Source organism: Tachyglossus aculeatus, chromosome X1 (assembly GCF_015852505.1).
Source record: "Tachyglossus aculeatus isolate mTacAcu1 chromosome X1, mTacAcu1.pri, whole genome shotgun sequence".
In the NCBI taxonomy this organism is placed as follows: domain Eukaryota; kingdom Metazoa; phylum Chordata; class Mammalia; order Monotremata; family Tachyglossidae; genus Tachyglossus; species Tachyglossus aculeatus.
The window spans coordinates 23,267,864-23,284,427 of record NC_052101.1 but is presented as its reverse complement, the minus strand read 5'-3'; the positions used below and the strand labels follow the sequence as shown (position 1 = coordinate 23,284,427).

The 16,564-nt window shown below is 39.5% G+C and overlaps 1 protein-coding gene across 1 annotated transcript in view; it reads right to left on the bottom strand.

The window, feature by feature from the left end:
• Positions 1-5,805: 5,805 nt before the first annotated feature.
• The window catches only part of LCP2 (lymphocyte cytosolic protein 2), a 52,177-nt gene continuing 41,418 nt past the window's right edge, over positions 5,806-16,564 (bottom strand). Inside the window, exons 14-21 of the mRNA XM_038772930.1 lie at positions 15,887-15,917; positions 15,320-15,332; positions 13,529-13,661; positions 10,619-10,662; positions 9,235-9,335; positions 8,726-8,803; positions 6,794-6,949; positions 5,806-6,262 (exon numbers count right to left, since the gene is read on the bottom strand). Coding sequence (XP_038628858.1) covers positions 6,140-6,262; positions 6,794-6,949; positions 8,726-8,803; positions 9,235-9,335; positions 10,619-10,662; positions 13,529-13,661; positions 15,320-15,332; positions 15,887-15,917 — 679 coding nt within the window. The 3' untranslated portion in view covers positions 5,806-6,139. The remainder of the gene's footprint in view (positions 6,263-6,793; positions 6,950-8,725; positions 8,804-9,234; positions 9,336-10,618; positions 10,663-13,528; positions 13,662-15,319; positions 15,333-15,886; positions 15,918-16,564) is intronic.

Here is a 16,564-nt window from a genome sequence, read left to right as displayed (position 1 = left end):
CATAGGTAGGGAGATGAGGATAGCAAGGAAGAAACAAAACAGTGAGAGAAAGAAGAAAACACTACCTAGCTAACCCCGGAGAAAGTAAGTAGCTTTTACCTAAAATCCAATGTGGTTTGCATTACCATTGTAAGGGCTCCATCTTGTGGATAGTTTCAATTAAGAAGAAATGGTTTTTAGGTCCCCTTTTTAAGCTTTTTTTGATTTGGGAAAAAAAAAGTCCTAAGGGTAATCCTGCTTCTTCCATGTCATTTTAACACCCAAGCCCTTCACTAAAGATGCCTTTTCCTTAATTGATTTAGTCTTCAAAGAATCTATATTTTTGAAGAAATGCAATTTACAAATACCATACAAAAATGCAACTGTTTGGTAAAGACAATTCTATTTCATCGGCTTTGCTTCTGTTTGTTTTATTTTTGTCAGATGTCTAAAAATAACACTAATGATCAGTTAAATCTGGAATCCATAATAAAAAACAGTGCTAAAATATGTTCTGAACTGAAGAAGATGCAAGGTAAATATATTGATAATTTGAACCAAACAATTTTCCCATAATCATTTATTCTAAGTAGTTCTGATTCATTTATTAGTAATTTAAAGTTATAAAGCTACCAAACTGTACAATAGCTACCATATTAACTTCTCTCATGACTCTTTTTTTAATATAGAGCTAACCCAGTTACTGCTGTGTGATCTTACTTTGCATTTTAGTCATCCTGTGAAAAAAGAAGTTTTAAAGAAAGTAGAAGAAAATCCCTAATGTTTGAAGAGTTGAAAGTCCCAAACCATTTAGATTATTATCTCTTGCTTTTGACTGATTTGTTAAATTACAATGTATTTTACTTGCCATGGATAGTTAAATGAATATGTTTGTACATTTAGTGTAGCGTTCTAAAAGAGAACTTGCTACGTTGTTTCTTACCCTGAAGGTTTTGAAGGCATTGGTGATTTAATTAAAATATTCAACATTGTCAAAGTAAGTTTATCTTTTGTTTTGGTGTTTGTTTTAAGTGGTGCACAGTGATATTGGGTCCCAAAGATTTGGTCAAAAACCAATGTTCCCCTCATTTGTTGGGCTTGAAGGGGGTGGTTTTAGTGAATTTACTTTCGAAGTTAATAACTGGTGGATGAAATTACCTTATTGTGATATGCATCGAAAGTCATTATCCATCAATATATTTTGCGCACTTCATTCTCAAATGCTTTCACAGCATACAGTAGTGCAAGCAGGCTTTCTATTTTAGTAGTGTACCGTCTCCTGGAGGCTGAGGATCTTGGCTGTCACAGTGAAATCACATGGTGCTAGTGGTGGAGTTAGAACCAGCAGAAAGGCATGCAACTCAGCCACCATCCACACTTGCCTAGCTCAGGGGTGATATGAGGGAATGAATGTCAAATGTGTGGGTAGCCTTGGAGACAGAGGGGACCTCAGGCTTCTCAGCAAAACAAGTGAGTAAACTGACAACCCCTTGTTTCCTTGCTTGGGCTAGAGAGGAACGTGCTGGGAAAGGCTAGGGAGTTAGAGGGAGGAAGGAAAGTTGGTTCATCAGAGCTCAGTCAGCAGGGTCTGCGTTCTACAGAACTCATTTTCCCACTAAAACCTTGTTCTCCCCTTGACTTCCCTGATCACTGTAGGCACCACCAACCTCCCTGTCCCACAACCATAACCTTGGATTATCTTTGACTTATCTTTTTCTTTCAACCTACATACTCAATCTGTCACCAAATCCTGTTGGTTCTACCTTCTCAGGACCCCGAGAATCCACCCTTTCCTTTTCATCCAAATTGCTATTTTACTTGGAGGATCCAAGCATTCATCAATTCCAACATTGACTACTGCGTCAGCCTCTGCTGAATACCCTGTCCCCTGTCTCTCCCGTCTAGAATCCATACTTCACTCTGTTGCTTGGATCATTTTTCTAAAAAGATGTTCAGTCCATATCTCCCCCTCCTCAAAAACTGTGGTTTTGTCCTGTGGTTGCCCATCCACCTCCGCAATGATTGATTGATCAATCAAACAGCAAGTCCTTACCGTCAGCTTTAAGGCAGTCAATCAGCTCTCCCCTGCCTAGCTTACTTCGCTGATTTCCTACTACAATCCAGCCCACACACTTCATTCCTCTAACACCAACCTACTCACTGTACTTTGTCATTTCTCTCGCTGTAGACCCCTTGCCCACATCCTCCCTCTTGATTCATATCCAACCTACCACTGCTCTCCCCACCTTCAGAGCCCTATTAAAATCACACCTCCTTCAAGAGGTCTTCTCTGACTAAGCCCTCATTTCCCCTACACATCCTCCCCTCTGCACTGCCTATGCACTCGGGTCTGTACCCTTTAAGCACTTACTATTAGACTATGACCCTGAATTTTAATGTCTCTTCTTTACTGTTTGTTCAGAACTGGAAATGGGCAGAATTTCTAGTTCTTTCTAGCTCTGCCACCTGCCTTCTGTATGATCTTGGTCAAGTCACAGCTTCTTTGTGCCTTAGTTTCCCAACGGGAAACATTACCTATTTTGCCTTCTTCTTAGACTGTGAACTTCATTTAGTCCAAGACTGTGACTGACCTGCTTATCTTTTATCTATCCCAATGTTTAGCACATTGCTTGGTACATATTCAGCACTTAATAAATGTATTAGTTATTATTATTATCATTAGTAATACTTTTTAGTTCTGATGTTTTCGTTATTTACACTTAGTTCTTGTCATGTATAACTCTATGACTGCAGCTATACCTAAAAGACTAGTCTTAGGTACAATATTTCCTAATGACTTTATTGTGATGCAGTAATTAGGTTGAGGATTTGCTAAATTGGGTCTTGATCAAAGGGTTGGGCAAGGGTTGCTGACTTTGCCCAGCAGAGGAGATGAGCAAAGAGAAGAGGCAGAATGAAAAGGAAGAAATGAATCCGTCAATCAGTCAATCAGTCATTTTATTGAGTGCTTAATGTGTGGTGACCACTATACGAATCACTTGGGAAAGTACAATGCAACAGAGTTAGTAGACAGGTTTCAGGTCCACAAGGATCTTACAATTGTGAGTGGGAGGCAGATATTAATAAAATAAATTATGGATATCTCCATAAGTGCTGTGGGGCTCAGGGCAAGATATTTACCAAGAACTTAAAGGATACAGATCCAAGGGTATAGGTGATGCAGCAGGAAGAGGGAGAAAGGGAAATGAGGGTTTAGTCAAAGAAGGCCTCTTGGAGGAGTTGTGATTTTAATTAGCTCTGAAGGTGGGTGAAGTGGTGGTCTAATCTATATGAATGGGGAGGGAGTTCCATGCCAGAGAGAGGATGTGGGCAAACGGTCAGTGGCACAATAAATGAATTCGAGGTACAGTAAATTTGCATTAGAGGAATGAAGTGTGTGGGCTGGGTTGTAGTGGGAAATCAGTGATGTAAGATAGTAGGGGGCAAGCTTATGGAGTGAAAGCAGAGATAAGATTATTGAGCAGACATAGTTTGATGATGTCTAATGAAAACTAGATATAGTAGACTTCCGATCTGAAGATGAGGCTGCTGACAGTGAGATTGTATCCATGAGTTGGAATGTCAATTCACGCCTACATGCTTTGTCCATGAAATACAGTAGTACTCATTTTATAACGTCTTGCCGTTTCAGACAAGCATTGCTCAGATGATTGAATGGAAAGGTATGTTTTACCACCAGTGGGACATGTGCTTTATTTTTGCAGTAGTGGTGATGGTTTGCAGTGAGCTATCCACATACTCTTATCTAGTCCTCTATGTCCCCAGAGGCACACGTGGCAAGGCAAATGGAAAGTATGATGGAAGCAGCCTATGGTTATGAAACAGAGTATCTCAGAGCACTCAACAGCAGTGCGCAGCACTGGGGAAACTTGGACAACACATTCACCAAAGCAACTCAACTAAGACCAGCCCACTCCAGGCCCCCACCAAAAATAAGAATTCTCTACATATAAGTATGCACATATGCAGTTTGATAAGCCTCCCAGAACCACTTGCATCTTAATCTCATAATCAGTACAATTATTGCAGTCAATTTTTTTAAAGGGAGCAGGTTTGTTGGGCTTGATGAAAAATGTGCAATAGCTCATTTTCATGTCTTCCATAACCAACCAGTAGTTCACATCCTCCCTGTTGCCTGCCTCTTCTTCCCCTTCATGCCTGACAGATCACAGCTCTTCCCACCTTCAAGCCCTTTTGAAATCAGATTTTCTCCTGGAGGCCTTCACTGATTAATCCCTCATCTCCCATCTTTATATACTCCAACTGCCACCTCTCTTCAACTACGCCCTTTAAGTACTGACAAGCCAAATAGGATTTATATACTTCTATCTGTTATTAAGTGTCTGTTTCCTCTCCTGCATTGTAAATTCCTTGAGGGCAAGGGTCAGGTATACCTGATTCTATTTTACCCTCCCTATCATTTAACAAATATCACAATTGTTATTATTATTATTCCTGTAGACTGTAAGCTCATTGTAATAATAATAATAATGGTATTTGTTAAGCACTTACCGAGTGCCAGGCCCTGAAATAAGCACTGGGGTGGATACAAGCAAATTCAGTTGGACCAAGTCCCTGTCCCATGTGAGGTTCCCAGTCTCAATCCCCATTTTACAGATGAGGTAACTGAGCCCCAGAGAGGTTTAGTGACTTGCCCAAGATCACACAGCAGACAAGTGGCAGAATCGGGATTAGAACCCTTCTGACCCCCAGGGCTGTTTTCTATCCATTATCTATCTAATCCATGCTGATTAGCTTGTATCTATCCCAGTGCTTAATACAGAGCCTTGGCACATAGCAGTGCTAAACCAATACCATCAAAAAAAAAAAAAACCAGACACACAAAAAAATCCCATTATTATGATTGATTGATTCAGACTTCAATTATCAGAAGTCATTATTATCCAGTTTTCTAGGTATAAAAAATTATTTAGAAAGGAAACTTCTGAGAAGGAAATGGAACACTGCCTTAGAGTTAACTTAGAATTTGTTTCTGAAGGAGCATTCTAACATAATCCATAAAGTTTAAAACATTTTACACTAAATTTACAGTATTTTGTTGCTTTGAAATTACTTTTGATCTTTTATAGCTGTATGAATCATAAGAAGAGACTTGATTGCATGGGTCAAACGAAGCTCTAAAACAGAGAAATACTGTAAAAATTGGATTTTAAAGAAAAAATATTTCTCATCACTTGAATGGTCATTTTATTTTGTAAATTAAATAGGAAAATGCCATTTTACATGATAGTACTTTTAATAAAGGGGTGGAAATCCTTATTCTAAGTTAAGGGCATTCCTTGAAATATCAGAATAAATAAATATGTGGGAGGTAATGATCAAAAGTACTTTTGGTGAGGCAGTAAAATAGGAATGATAACTTTTTAAGTTTTGTGTTTCTCCTAAGGGTCCTTTCAGTGGAAATATGATCCTGAATCCAAAAGTACAGCAAAAATGGCATAGCCTTAATAAGCAATAAAATAATGCTGAGGCGTGGATATGAATCAAAATGGCATGTAAATTTCAACAGGAAAAACAACACACATTCACGCCCTGAAACACACATTTATATTTCAAATAAAAATTCTCTAGGCAAAGATACCTTAAAGCTCTTGAAATTATTGTTGGATGAGAATTGGAGTCCTTGTAGTTCCAGTTATGAATATAAACTGATGATTAGCAATGATTGATATATGTTTTTATTGTAACAGATTAATTTGTGTGATGCATATAAACAGCTTTTGTTTATGATCAACTTAAGTGTTAATATTTTTCAGACACTAACATAGTTTACATGACTTCAATTGTAGTTGGTTTTGTGCCTGGGAAAAATAAAATTTATATGCCTTAAAAGAGATAGATGCGCAGAATATACATCAAAAACATGTAATAAAGTGAAGACCTGCTATGCACTTGACATCTGATATACACTGCTCATGAACTTCATTCAGGCAACTTATAGACATTGAAGAATAATAAATAAATTGTAGAAAGGGTACTTGACAGTCTTCATTTCAAACAGTTTTGAACCAAGATATAATCTTATTTGGCTTCCTATAGAGGGAGATTCTGCATTCAGTCCAAGGTCTCTGTCCATCTCCTGATGGTGATAGCTCTGCTTCTTATGCTGACAAGCTTTCTAAGCATACCCCGCAGCGTATGTTAAAATGCACTGGTATCTCGAGCCGCGATTTTTGCCATCTATCAGGAGAAGTGGTGTTTTTCTGAAATAATCGATAATATCTGCCACTGACAAAAAATCCTGGGGGTTTAAGGAGAATATTGAGTTTAAGGTTAAGATTCTTCAATCTGGATAAATATCTTTAAGATTAAGATTCTCTAGGCATACAATCATTCCTGTCTCGAGGGGTCCATCCGAATTGCACAAGGGATATTGATCAAACCTGGTTCTCCTATCTTAGAATTTTAAGAATTTCAAGACTAACTATTGCCATCATGTTTTAAATAAACTTTACACAGATCAGAAAACAAGGACATCTTTATGAGAAAATAATGGCTTTCCAAATCAGTAAGGGCTGTCAGCTAATTTTTGAAAGCATCAGAGTTTTCCTGCTTCAAGTTAATTAGGCATTTACTCTCATTTAGCAGTCAGGATTGTGGTAATAAGCCTATACAAGGCACCCGGAGTGATTATCTCCACTATCCTCCTGCCCCCAGGAAGTATCCCTAATAAAGAACAATTTTTGAAACACATCTTTTTTCCAAAATTTAAGAAGGCAGAGAAAAGGAGAATGCTGGAGAGTTATGGCCCTAAGATGTTAGAAATCTTTACCTCTTTTCCTCTCAGTCCAGTTCCCAATAAGTAAACTTGGCTTTGCTCCTGGTAACGTATCTGAATATTGTACACCTTATTTTTGTACAATACCATAAGCACATATGGATGGGTTACTGTTTTCTTGGTACTGTCTCTCACTAAGAAGGTTCCATCCTAAAAGGTAACACAAAGAGAAATATGTGAGTTACAATGCTGGTAGAAGGAAATGATTAAATTTTTCCATCCCATATAGTTCACCGTGAGTGGAAGCAAGAGACAAACTCTTCAGGTAGAACCGAACTGTCCATGTTTTTGTTGTTTATTTATGGTATTTGGTAGTATGGTTTACTAAGTGCCAGGCACTGTTCTAAGTATCAGGGTAGATAGTAGCTAATCAGCATTCTCATCCCACATGGGGCTTATAGTCTCAGTCCCCATTTTACAGCTGAGGCTACTGAGGTACTTATAAGTTAAGTGACTTGCCCAAGGTCACCCAGCTGACAAGTAGCAATAGAGGAATTAGAACCCAGGTCCTTCTGGCTCTCAGGCCTGTGCTTTATCCACTAGGCCACACTTCATTCTCATATTGCTTGTTGATATAAGACTCGAAGTCAAGCTAACTCAATTGAAGGGACAATTACCTATTACAGGTTCATCGTGCCCCATAGTATAGAAAAAAAAATCATATTACAATTTAAGGAAGAAATCTTGGATTCATTTTGGATTCAACTCCTTAGATCTCTTCACTGACATGTACCTAGAACTTCTAGTGTTAAAATTTTCATAGGGATTGAGAGTTGGGGTCATGAAGGGAAAATACAGATATAATCTGGTATTTGCAATATATGCTCTTTGGATGTCTGTCATGATAGATTATAATACATGGAACTATACGCATCTATCCTACATCTATCTACCCTCTTGAATGGAGAAAAAGAACATAGAAATATGTCATGTACTGGTGTGGGGATATTTTATATATCTATATAGATACAGATATAGATACATGCATACATATATATTTTATTTTTCCCTTCAAGCATTCCAAAATAAGAAAGAAACTAACAACCCCAGGCATAGGCAACTTCTATTCAACTCCTTTCTTTTGAAGTCAAATGTGGAGATTTTGTAATATTCACAGTAAAAAATACAGCTGCCTTAAAGGAACAAATCAAGAGTAGTACAATGGGATGGCAACCTGGGTTGCAGGATTTTAGCCAAGGGGCTACTACGCTCAACAAATGGGAAAAAGTGGGGAGGAGAGGTTAAAGGTTGAAGGATTTTTATACAAACAGGACTTGGGAAATCTCTCCTAACGTAAGTTCCCTTGCTCTGGGTGGGTCCTTTGTGTTGTATTTTTTTGTAGGGTATCATCAGCTGTGCAATGATGCACACTAAAATAACTAGAAATCAATCAATCGTATTTATTGAGCGCTTACTATTTGCAGAGCACTGTACTAAGCGCTTGGGAAGTACAAATTGGCATCACATCACAAAGACAAGAATGGAGGCAGTGGTAGGGTATTCTTCAGGTGTGGAGATGGGCCCCCATAGCTATTGCTGTTGCAAATAATTCAGCTTCACTGCGTATAGGCCCCCTAAAAACATGGATCTCAGTGTTAGCTGGTATTGACGAGTGCTGTTGGTCAATTAGGTAGCCATAATGACATCATGTTTCCCTGGACAGCCTCTGGGATGAGAATAATGTTCCTGGCTTCAAAAATGTTCAAAATGTGTACCTAGAACTCTTTCCCAAGTATGAGCCAAGTGAAAACTGTGCCATGGAAATAGAGAACATTAAAGGGAATTCTTCTTCAAAACTGTCCTTGTCCCAGAGAGATACAGCCTTTGTGAAAACAGTGACTTTAACATTAAGTGAAAAGCATAGATGGCTGTTCCTGTTGTTTTTTTCTGAAGTTATGGCCCTTTTGAACATGTATGTATCTGTACCTGGTTTATCTTCCTGAGTGCAGCTTCTGCCTCTGGTCGGGTAATATAAGAAACGTACCATTCTTGATTCATTGACTCCTAAAAAATTGAGAAATATTCCCAAGTCAAATAAAACATAAAAACATTAGAAATCCTATTACTGGATCAGTCCAATTGTTCATCCAGGCCAATTGTCTGCTATCAGTAGAAAACAGGATTTGGGGGTGACCTTCAAGCTCTTAGTACAGTGCTCTGCACAGAGTAAGCATTCAATAAATATCATTGATTGATTGATTGAAAGTCTGAAATTGAAATCAGCATGTGGGTGCAAAATTTGGAAGAACAAAAAGAGGCCACCCTTCAAAGAGCTTATACATTCTTGCATCTAGCTCTCCCAGTTATTATTTTTGTTTGTTTTGATAAGGAAATGCAGTTTGCAGGGGAAGGGTTCATTACTGGTTGATGTGTGTGCAAAAGCAGACTTGGGTAATTCATTGTTTGCCACAGAACAGAGCTTGAAAATTAAGTACCTCATTATCCTCTGGAGATGGTGGTCGTGGGAACTGCTTGTTGGGAGGTGGCAAGGATCGGCCGTCAGCGGCTCCTCTAGAAAAAGATCTGTTGATGTGACCTTTAAAATTCAGAATGAATAATTAGAGTCAATTCCAAGTACAAACCTTGTTTCAAACATTCTCTTCAAGATAATAATAATAATAATAATGGCATTTGTTAAGCGTTTCCTACATGCCAAGCACTGTTCTAAGCGCTGAGCACTGCATTTCCATCACCAAAGCTTTGTGGGTTGTCCTTTCACCCTACCAGGATTCTGCATCTCAAAATTTTATCCTGCTCCACCTTCCCCAGCTACCTTTTTTTTTTTAACTTGTCCCTCCCTTCTAGGGCCTGTCCCTGTCAGTACCTTGACAATTCCCCTTCACTAGCCCTCACCAACCAAAGCTGTACAGCAGCAAGCGTGAACACAGAAGTGAAGTCACTGCTTTCCTCAACCACTGCTCAAAGAGGTAAGGTAAGTAAAGGGGGGAAAAAAGCACATTTTGAATCCCTGTTCCTAGTAGGGCAACAGCTAGCAGCAGCAAAGAGATTCCCTGGCTTTTGACCAACAGCAGTCAGCCAGTCCAAATTTCTGAAGTGTAATAGGATATCCTTCAAACTACTACCTTAGCTACTACCTGTAGCACTTATTTTCATGTAGACGTACATACTTCCTTATTTAAGCACTTATCTATATGCAAACTTTTCCATTCTCTTTTTCTTCTACCTGCAATTTTGTGTCTGTCTCCCCTGCTAGACTGTAAGCTCCTTGAAAGCAGGCATCATGTCTTCTAACCACAGTGCCCTTCCAAGTGCTTATTACAGTGCTGTGCATACAGTACGTGATCACTAAATACTATTGATTGATTGATTAATTACTTGGTTTCCTTCCTTATTTCCAACCTAATGGCTAGGAATATTGCTTCTAGTTTTTTCCTCTAATAATCAATCATGAAAAAGCTCTCATCAATCTATCTAAACTCCACTTGAGCTTTCCAACTTTCCTCTCAAATATTGCTAAAGTTTTTCTCTAATAACATATTGAATTTACCTAAACCATTATCTAATATCCCATTTTTTTCTGTAACCATTAATGAACTTAACTCTTGTTTATGAATATATCCAAACCCTATTGATGTCTCTTCTGCACAGCTTCCAAGGGAAATGGATTCCAACTGCTTCCCTCCCAATGTGCAGGCTGGAGCACAGACACAATGTATTTCATACTGCTGTCACTAATATCACTACTTAGAAAGCTAGGCAAAATCATGTTTTGCGCTTCATCCAGATGAGTGATGAGTTTCAACATCAATACATTCTTGAATTTTGTGAACTTTTTGTTCCAGAGCATAGAATACATACCTTGTGAGAAGTTTGGTGGCAGTGAGCTGCTAGCAGATAAATGACTGAAGATAATAAAAAGAAAGAAGCACAAAATGATTTAAAAGATGTTAGAACAGAAGAACATAAGAAATGTCATATTCTGGATCACACCAATGGTCCATCCAACCTGTTTCCAACAATGGGTATCAAGGATGCTCGCACACAAATCCCTCTCTTCAAAACTCTCCAATAGTTGTCCATTCCGCTCTGCATTGGGCAGAATCTCTTATTCATTGGCTTTAAGACACTCAGTCATTTCTCTCCTTCTTACTTATCCACTCTCTTCTCCCATTGCCCCCCAGCTTGAACTTGTCACTCCTCTCAAACTAACCTATTTATGGTGCCTCATCCTCATCTCTCCCACTATCAACTTCTTGTTCACACAATTCCCAGGCCTGGAATTCTCTTTCTCCTTCATATCCAACAAACCACAGCTCTACCCATCTTCAAATCCGGTCTGAAATCACACCTTTCCAAGAATCCTTCCCTTATTAATTTCTAATCTCAATAGGTTATATCTCCCCTAACTGCAGAACTTCTACTATGTGACCTTGAGACAGTCACTTCAGTTCTCTGTGCCTCAGTTACCTCATCTCTAAAATGGGGAGTAAGACTATGCACTCCATCTGGGACATGGGTTGTGTCCAACCTGATTAGTCCATATCTACCCCAGCCCTTACTAAGGCTTAACAAATGTCATTAAAAAAAAAAAAAACTAACTCATCTACATGTCCCATTTTCCTTTTTCCCCAGATCTGTAAATTATTTTAGTGTCTGTCTCCCCTGGTAAGTTGTAAACTCCTTAAGGGCCGAGATCAGTATTCTCCCAAGCTTTAGTATAGGGCTCGGGAACACAGATTGAAGCTTAGTAGATCGATTGATTTATTGATTGATTGGAGGAACAGTGAGATAAATGCCTTCCTTAATCTCCATCCTAGTAGCTATGAATGTGTTTTCTAGCATTCCCAACTTTTCCTCTAATAGCAGGTAATAATTAATACTAATTATGGTACTTGTTAAGCACTTACTATGTGCTAAATTCTGGGGTAGATACTAGGTAAACAGGTTGGATACAATCCCTGTCCCATATGGGGCTCCCACTCTTAATCCCAATTTTACGGATGAGGTAACTGAGACACAGGAAGTTAAGTGATTTGTCCAAGGTCACACAGCAGACATTTGGCAGAGCTGATATTAGAACTAAGCCACGCTGCTTCTCAAGTCCATCTATTTAATCAAACCCCTCTTGAATCTATTGACATGTTCTGCCTACTTAACATCCTGTGATAACAAATTCCACATGTTTATCACCTCTGGATGAAAAGGCATTTTCTTTTTCTGTCTTTAATCTACCACTTTCAGGCTATTAATAGGTGCCCTGATTCTGTGGGATTTGGTATGTAGCAGTATTTGTTCACCACTCCATACCCTTCATAATTTTGAGGAATTCAATCATATTTCTTCCCAGCCCTTGTCATTCCAGACTGAAAATTCCTAAATTTCTTTATTCTATCCTTGTTAAGAACCTGCATAACCCCATGATGATTTTGGCCTTATCCACATTCTGATTCCTTTGCTTCCACTCATGAAGAATCCAAGGAAACTTAAGTATATGGGGGAATAGGGAAGCCAAAAAAAGTACGGGAAATCTTTGGAACCTTCGAAATCCTTTAGAAACTGATTACTCCACCTCTAAACTGTGAGCTCATTGTGGGCAAGGAATGTGTCTGTTCATTGTTAAATTGTACTCTCCCAAGCACTTATTACAGTGCTTTGCACACAGTAAGTGCTCAATAAATATGGTTGAATGAATGAATGAAAAGGACAACGTCATAGCTATTGATGTCACTTTCCTGTTAACACCTTATAGCAGCAAATTATTTTTAAAATGTTGATGAAGTGAAGACATTAAATTGATTAAATCCTTCCTCAAAATTTCTGAAAAGAGCTCTCCCTTTCAGTATCAGTAACCAGAATCTTTTGAGCCTTCTGGAAATTCTTTGGTTGTGCTTTGGGTTCTTCTGCTTTTTAAAAAAAAGGTGGTATTTTTTTTTGGGCGCTTACAATGTGCCAGGCACTGTAGTAAATTACTGACCCACACGGGGCTCACAGTCTTAATCCATTTTACATATGAGGTAACTGGGACATAGAAAAGTTAAGTGAATTGCCCAAGATCACACAGCAGACAAATCGCAAGGCCGGGATTATAACCAAGGTCCTTCCACACCCAGGTCCAAGGTTGACCTTCGGCTACCACATTTTCATAATAATTCTTTCTGATGTTCCCAAACTACGGAACAGTTTTTTTCACAGACTGAAAAGTATTTTGCACTTTTTCTAAAGGTGTTTAATCTATTTTGGAGGTGACAGAGTAGGTGTTCACCACCACTAAGTTTAGGTACTGATAGAATTTGATGATAGCAGCAGCAATTACGATGCTATGGTTTTAGGTTTTTTCCTTTCTGTTTCCCAAGACCCTCCAAATTTAGCTCCTTGCCTAAATTAATTTCTCCTATAATGCAACTGCCCTTTCCTCTTTGCACATGCTGTTAATAAAAAATGTGGTATTTGTTAAGCACTTACTATGTGCCAAGCACTGTACCAAGCTCTGGGGAAAGTACGATACTCAGGTCTCACAGTCTAAGTATGAGAGATGACACCTATTGGATCCCCATTTTGCAAATGAGGGAACTGAGACACAGAGAAGTGAAGTGAGTCGCCCAAGGTCCCACAGCAGGTAGGTGATGGAGTTGGAATTAGAACCCATGTCCTCTGACTTCCAGATCTGTGCTCTTTCCACTAGACCACACTGCTCCCAGCCATGCTCTGCTAGTACAATAGATATCATGTTATCTCAGAATCTATAAATGCCTAGCTGCTAAGACGTACCTTCCTGCAAATGATCCGGGCATGCTGTTAGTTCCTGGAAGGGAGTGTTTGGGAGTTGGCTTGGCAGTTCTTGAAGGGAAAGTATTAGAATTGAAAGGTGGCAAAGCTGGCTGTGGCAGAGGTCTTTGTTGAGCTGTGGTGAAAAGAAAGAAGTCAGAGGACCAATTCATAAATTTCACTATACGTATTCCTTCAGCTGGCAATTAACGGGACTGGAGTCAAACAATGGTCGATCTGAAGGAAGGCACTGAAATAAAATCTGGGCACCCTGTTATTGACATCAGGAAGATGTTGGATAGCCACCCACTTTTTCACTTGGTATACTGAAGCCGAATATCCCCATATTATTCTGTCTTTGCACACTATAGAAGCTTATAATTATCAAAATGAAAAGGCCAATTGAGCCCACCATCAGTAAAATAATAATAATGATGATCACATTTGTTAAGCGCTTACTATGTGCAACACACTGTTCTAAAGTGCTGGGGAAGATACAAGGTGATCAGGTTGTCCCATGTGGGGCTCACAAGTCTTAATCCCCATTTTACAGATGAGTTAACGGAGGCACAAAGCAATTAAGTGACTTATCCAAAGTCACACAGCTGACAATTGGCGGAGCTGGGATTTGAACCCATGACCTCTGACTCCCAAACCCATGCTCTTTCCGCTGAGCCATGCTGCTTTGTGAATCTGCTTATCTAAAATGACATCGTGCACATTAGGCGAGATAGATCCAAATATAATTCACGTTGACTTTCCAGTCATCATTCTGCCTAATCACACATTTATGTTTTAATACTTCATTAAAAAGTTTCTCCCGGTGAGAGGGGGGGATCTAATGCTGTTCTGTCGGGCCCCAGCATCCTCCAGTAGTAAGGCCGCAGGGTGGCCTGCCCATGCCTAGGACCCCGGTATCTGGTCCAGAGCTACCGTGGCAGGTGCCGTGTATCTCCAGCTCTGCAATTCTAAGCTCCTAACACCAACCCTGCCAACACACCGGGACCCCACACTTCTTTCATCCTCCCAATCAGTCTCTTCTGCCCACCTGGGCCTCCTTCTGCATCGCTTTGACTCGTTGCCTTTAGTCACTCTCTTCCAGCCCCACAGCACTTATGCACCTATCCATAATTTATTTATTTCTACTGATGTCAGTCTCTCTACTGTAAGCTCACTGTGGGCAGGGAATGTATCTGTTGTAGACTGTGAGCCCACTGTTGGGTAGGGACCGTCTCTATATGTTGCTAGCTTGTACTTCCCAAGTGCTTAGTACAGTGCTCTGCACACAGTAAGCGCTCAATAAATACGATTGAATGAATGAATGTTGTTGTGATGTACTCTTCCAAGCGCTTAGTACCGTGATCCATACACAGAAAGCACACAATAAATACGATCAATTGATTGATTGCTCCGGAGACTGGAGCACAGACCCAGGTGTTGCAACCCTGGTGACAGTGAGTGTTGCAAGATCTCCAGCTGGAGGCCCAGAGGAAAGGAAGAAGTCCAAAATCTCCCTCTGTGGATGGAGTGGATCCGTACCCGACACTCTTCCTCCTTTAGCACCCCCTAAAAATGGCCCAGGCCTGAAAAAACTCTGCCAAATTTGGCTACTGACATTTTTCTCTTGCTACTTCATCAGTTCATTCCATAAAATTTCAGCCGACCTAGATAGGTACTGGCATTTAACATTTTGTAAGGGCAACCTATTTGACCTGGTATTTACAAATATCTCCGTGTGACTGTCTGAGTGGAAAGATTTAGGGACCATATCTATATTTTAAAGAAGTCACCTACCCTCGTCTTCTTCCTGGGGAGAGAAAAAAAGAAAAGAGATTGGACTCAGATCAAGGTACCATTTTGTAAACTTTCATCTTTTTAAATCATTTCATCAAGTACCTGAATTTATGGCTATTTTGACAGTATATGGGGCCAACAATAAATACTAGAAATTAGAGTCTAGCCAAAATTTAACCAGATGGAATCCAACTGGTGTATTAATTGTGAACTACTCTGCAGGGAGGAATAAGGTAGCTTGTGATCTACCTCAGCACTTAGAACAGTGCCTGGCACATAGTAAGTGCTTAACAAATTGTGTGTGTGTGTGTGTGTGTGTGTGTGTGTGTGTGTGTGTGTGTGTGTGATAATGGAGAGCCCTCTCCTGAATCACAGTGCTACACTTGATGCGGAAGGATGATGGGGATGGAAGTGTTCTCCTCTGCACAGCAAAGAACTGCTGAGATCATGTTGTTTTCATGCTTTGCATCCACAAAGGACATGTGGACACAGCTTGAAGGGGAGAAGAAAGCCCAGGGACCCAGATATTTTTATTAAATGTTTCATTTAGTTTTACAGGATACGTACATCACCTCTTCGGTCCATTCCCCACCCTGGCCTGAAATGGAAAAAAGAAAATTAAAATCTAGCCCTGTAGGAATGGAGGCATTTTCATGATTAACTCTCAGAATTTGGTTTTCAAACAATTTAAATAATGAAAGAAAAGGCCCATTCATTCAGTTATAAAAAAAATTCTAAGAAAATAGCTTTGCGGGGCATAGTTTGGTCAAACAGTTTGCATGTCAGCATCATGAGATGAGGCAGGAAAAATATTGATTCTTTTTAGCTAAAACTGCAAATGCGTTCCAGATTTGTCAGCATTACTATTTTCAGTTGTGAATGTATTAGTTTCAAGAGATGTTCCTCAAAACAATTGAAACTACTTTCTTTTTCAAAAAATATCCTCCATTCACCCCTTGTGTAGGAAGGAATTGGGTGAAGTAACCCCAGTAGAAGCACGGGACATTTTTCCCAGATACCAAAAACAGCCAGATAGTGGTAATCACATTTGCAATATCTAAACCATATTCTCTGCTGTATTCCTACCACCAGAAATCACTCTGAAGAGGCTTTGAAACAGCCTTTAGCAATGATCTTTAGCCCTGTTTGCACACAGCAATTATGTAATATGGCTTGGCAAGGCAGAAAGCGTTCCGACTGACTTAAAAGGAACAATTCACTGAAATTCTCCTCTCCCACCCTGTA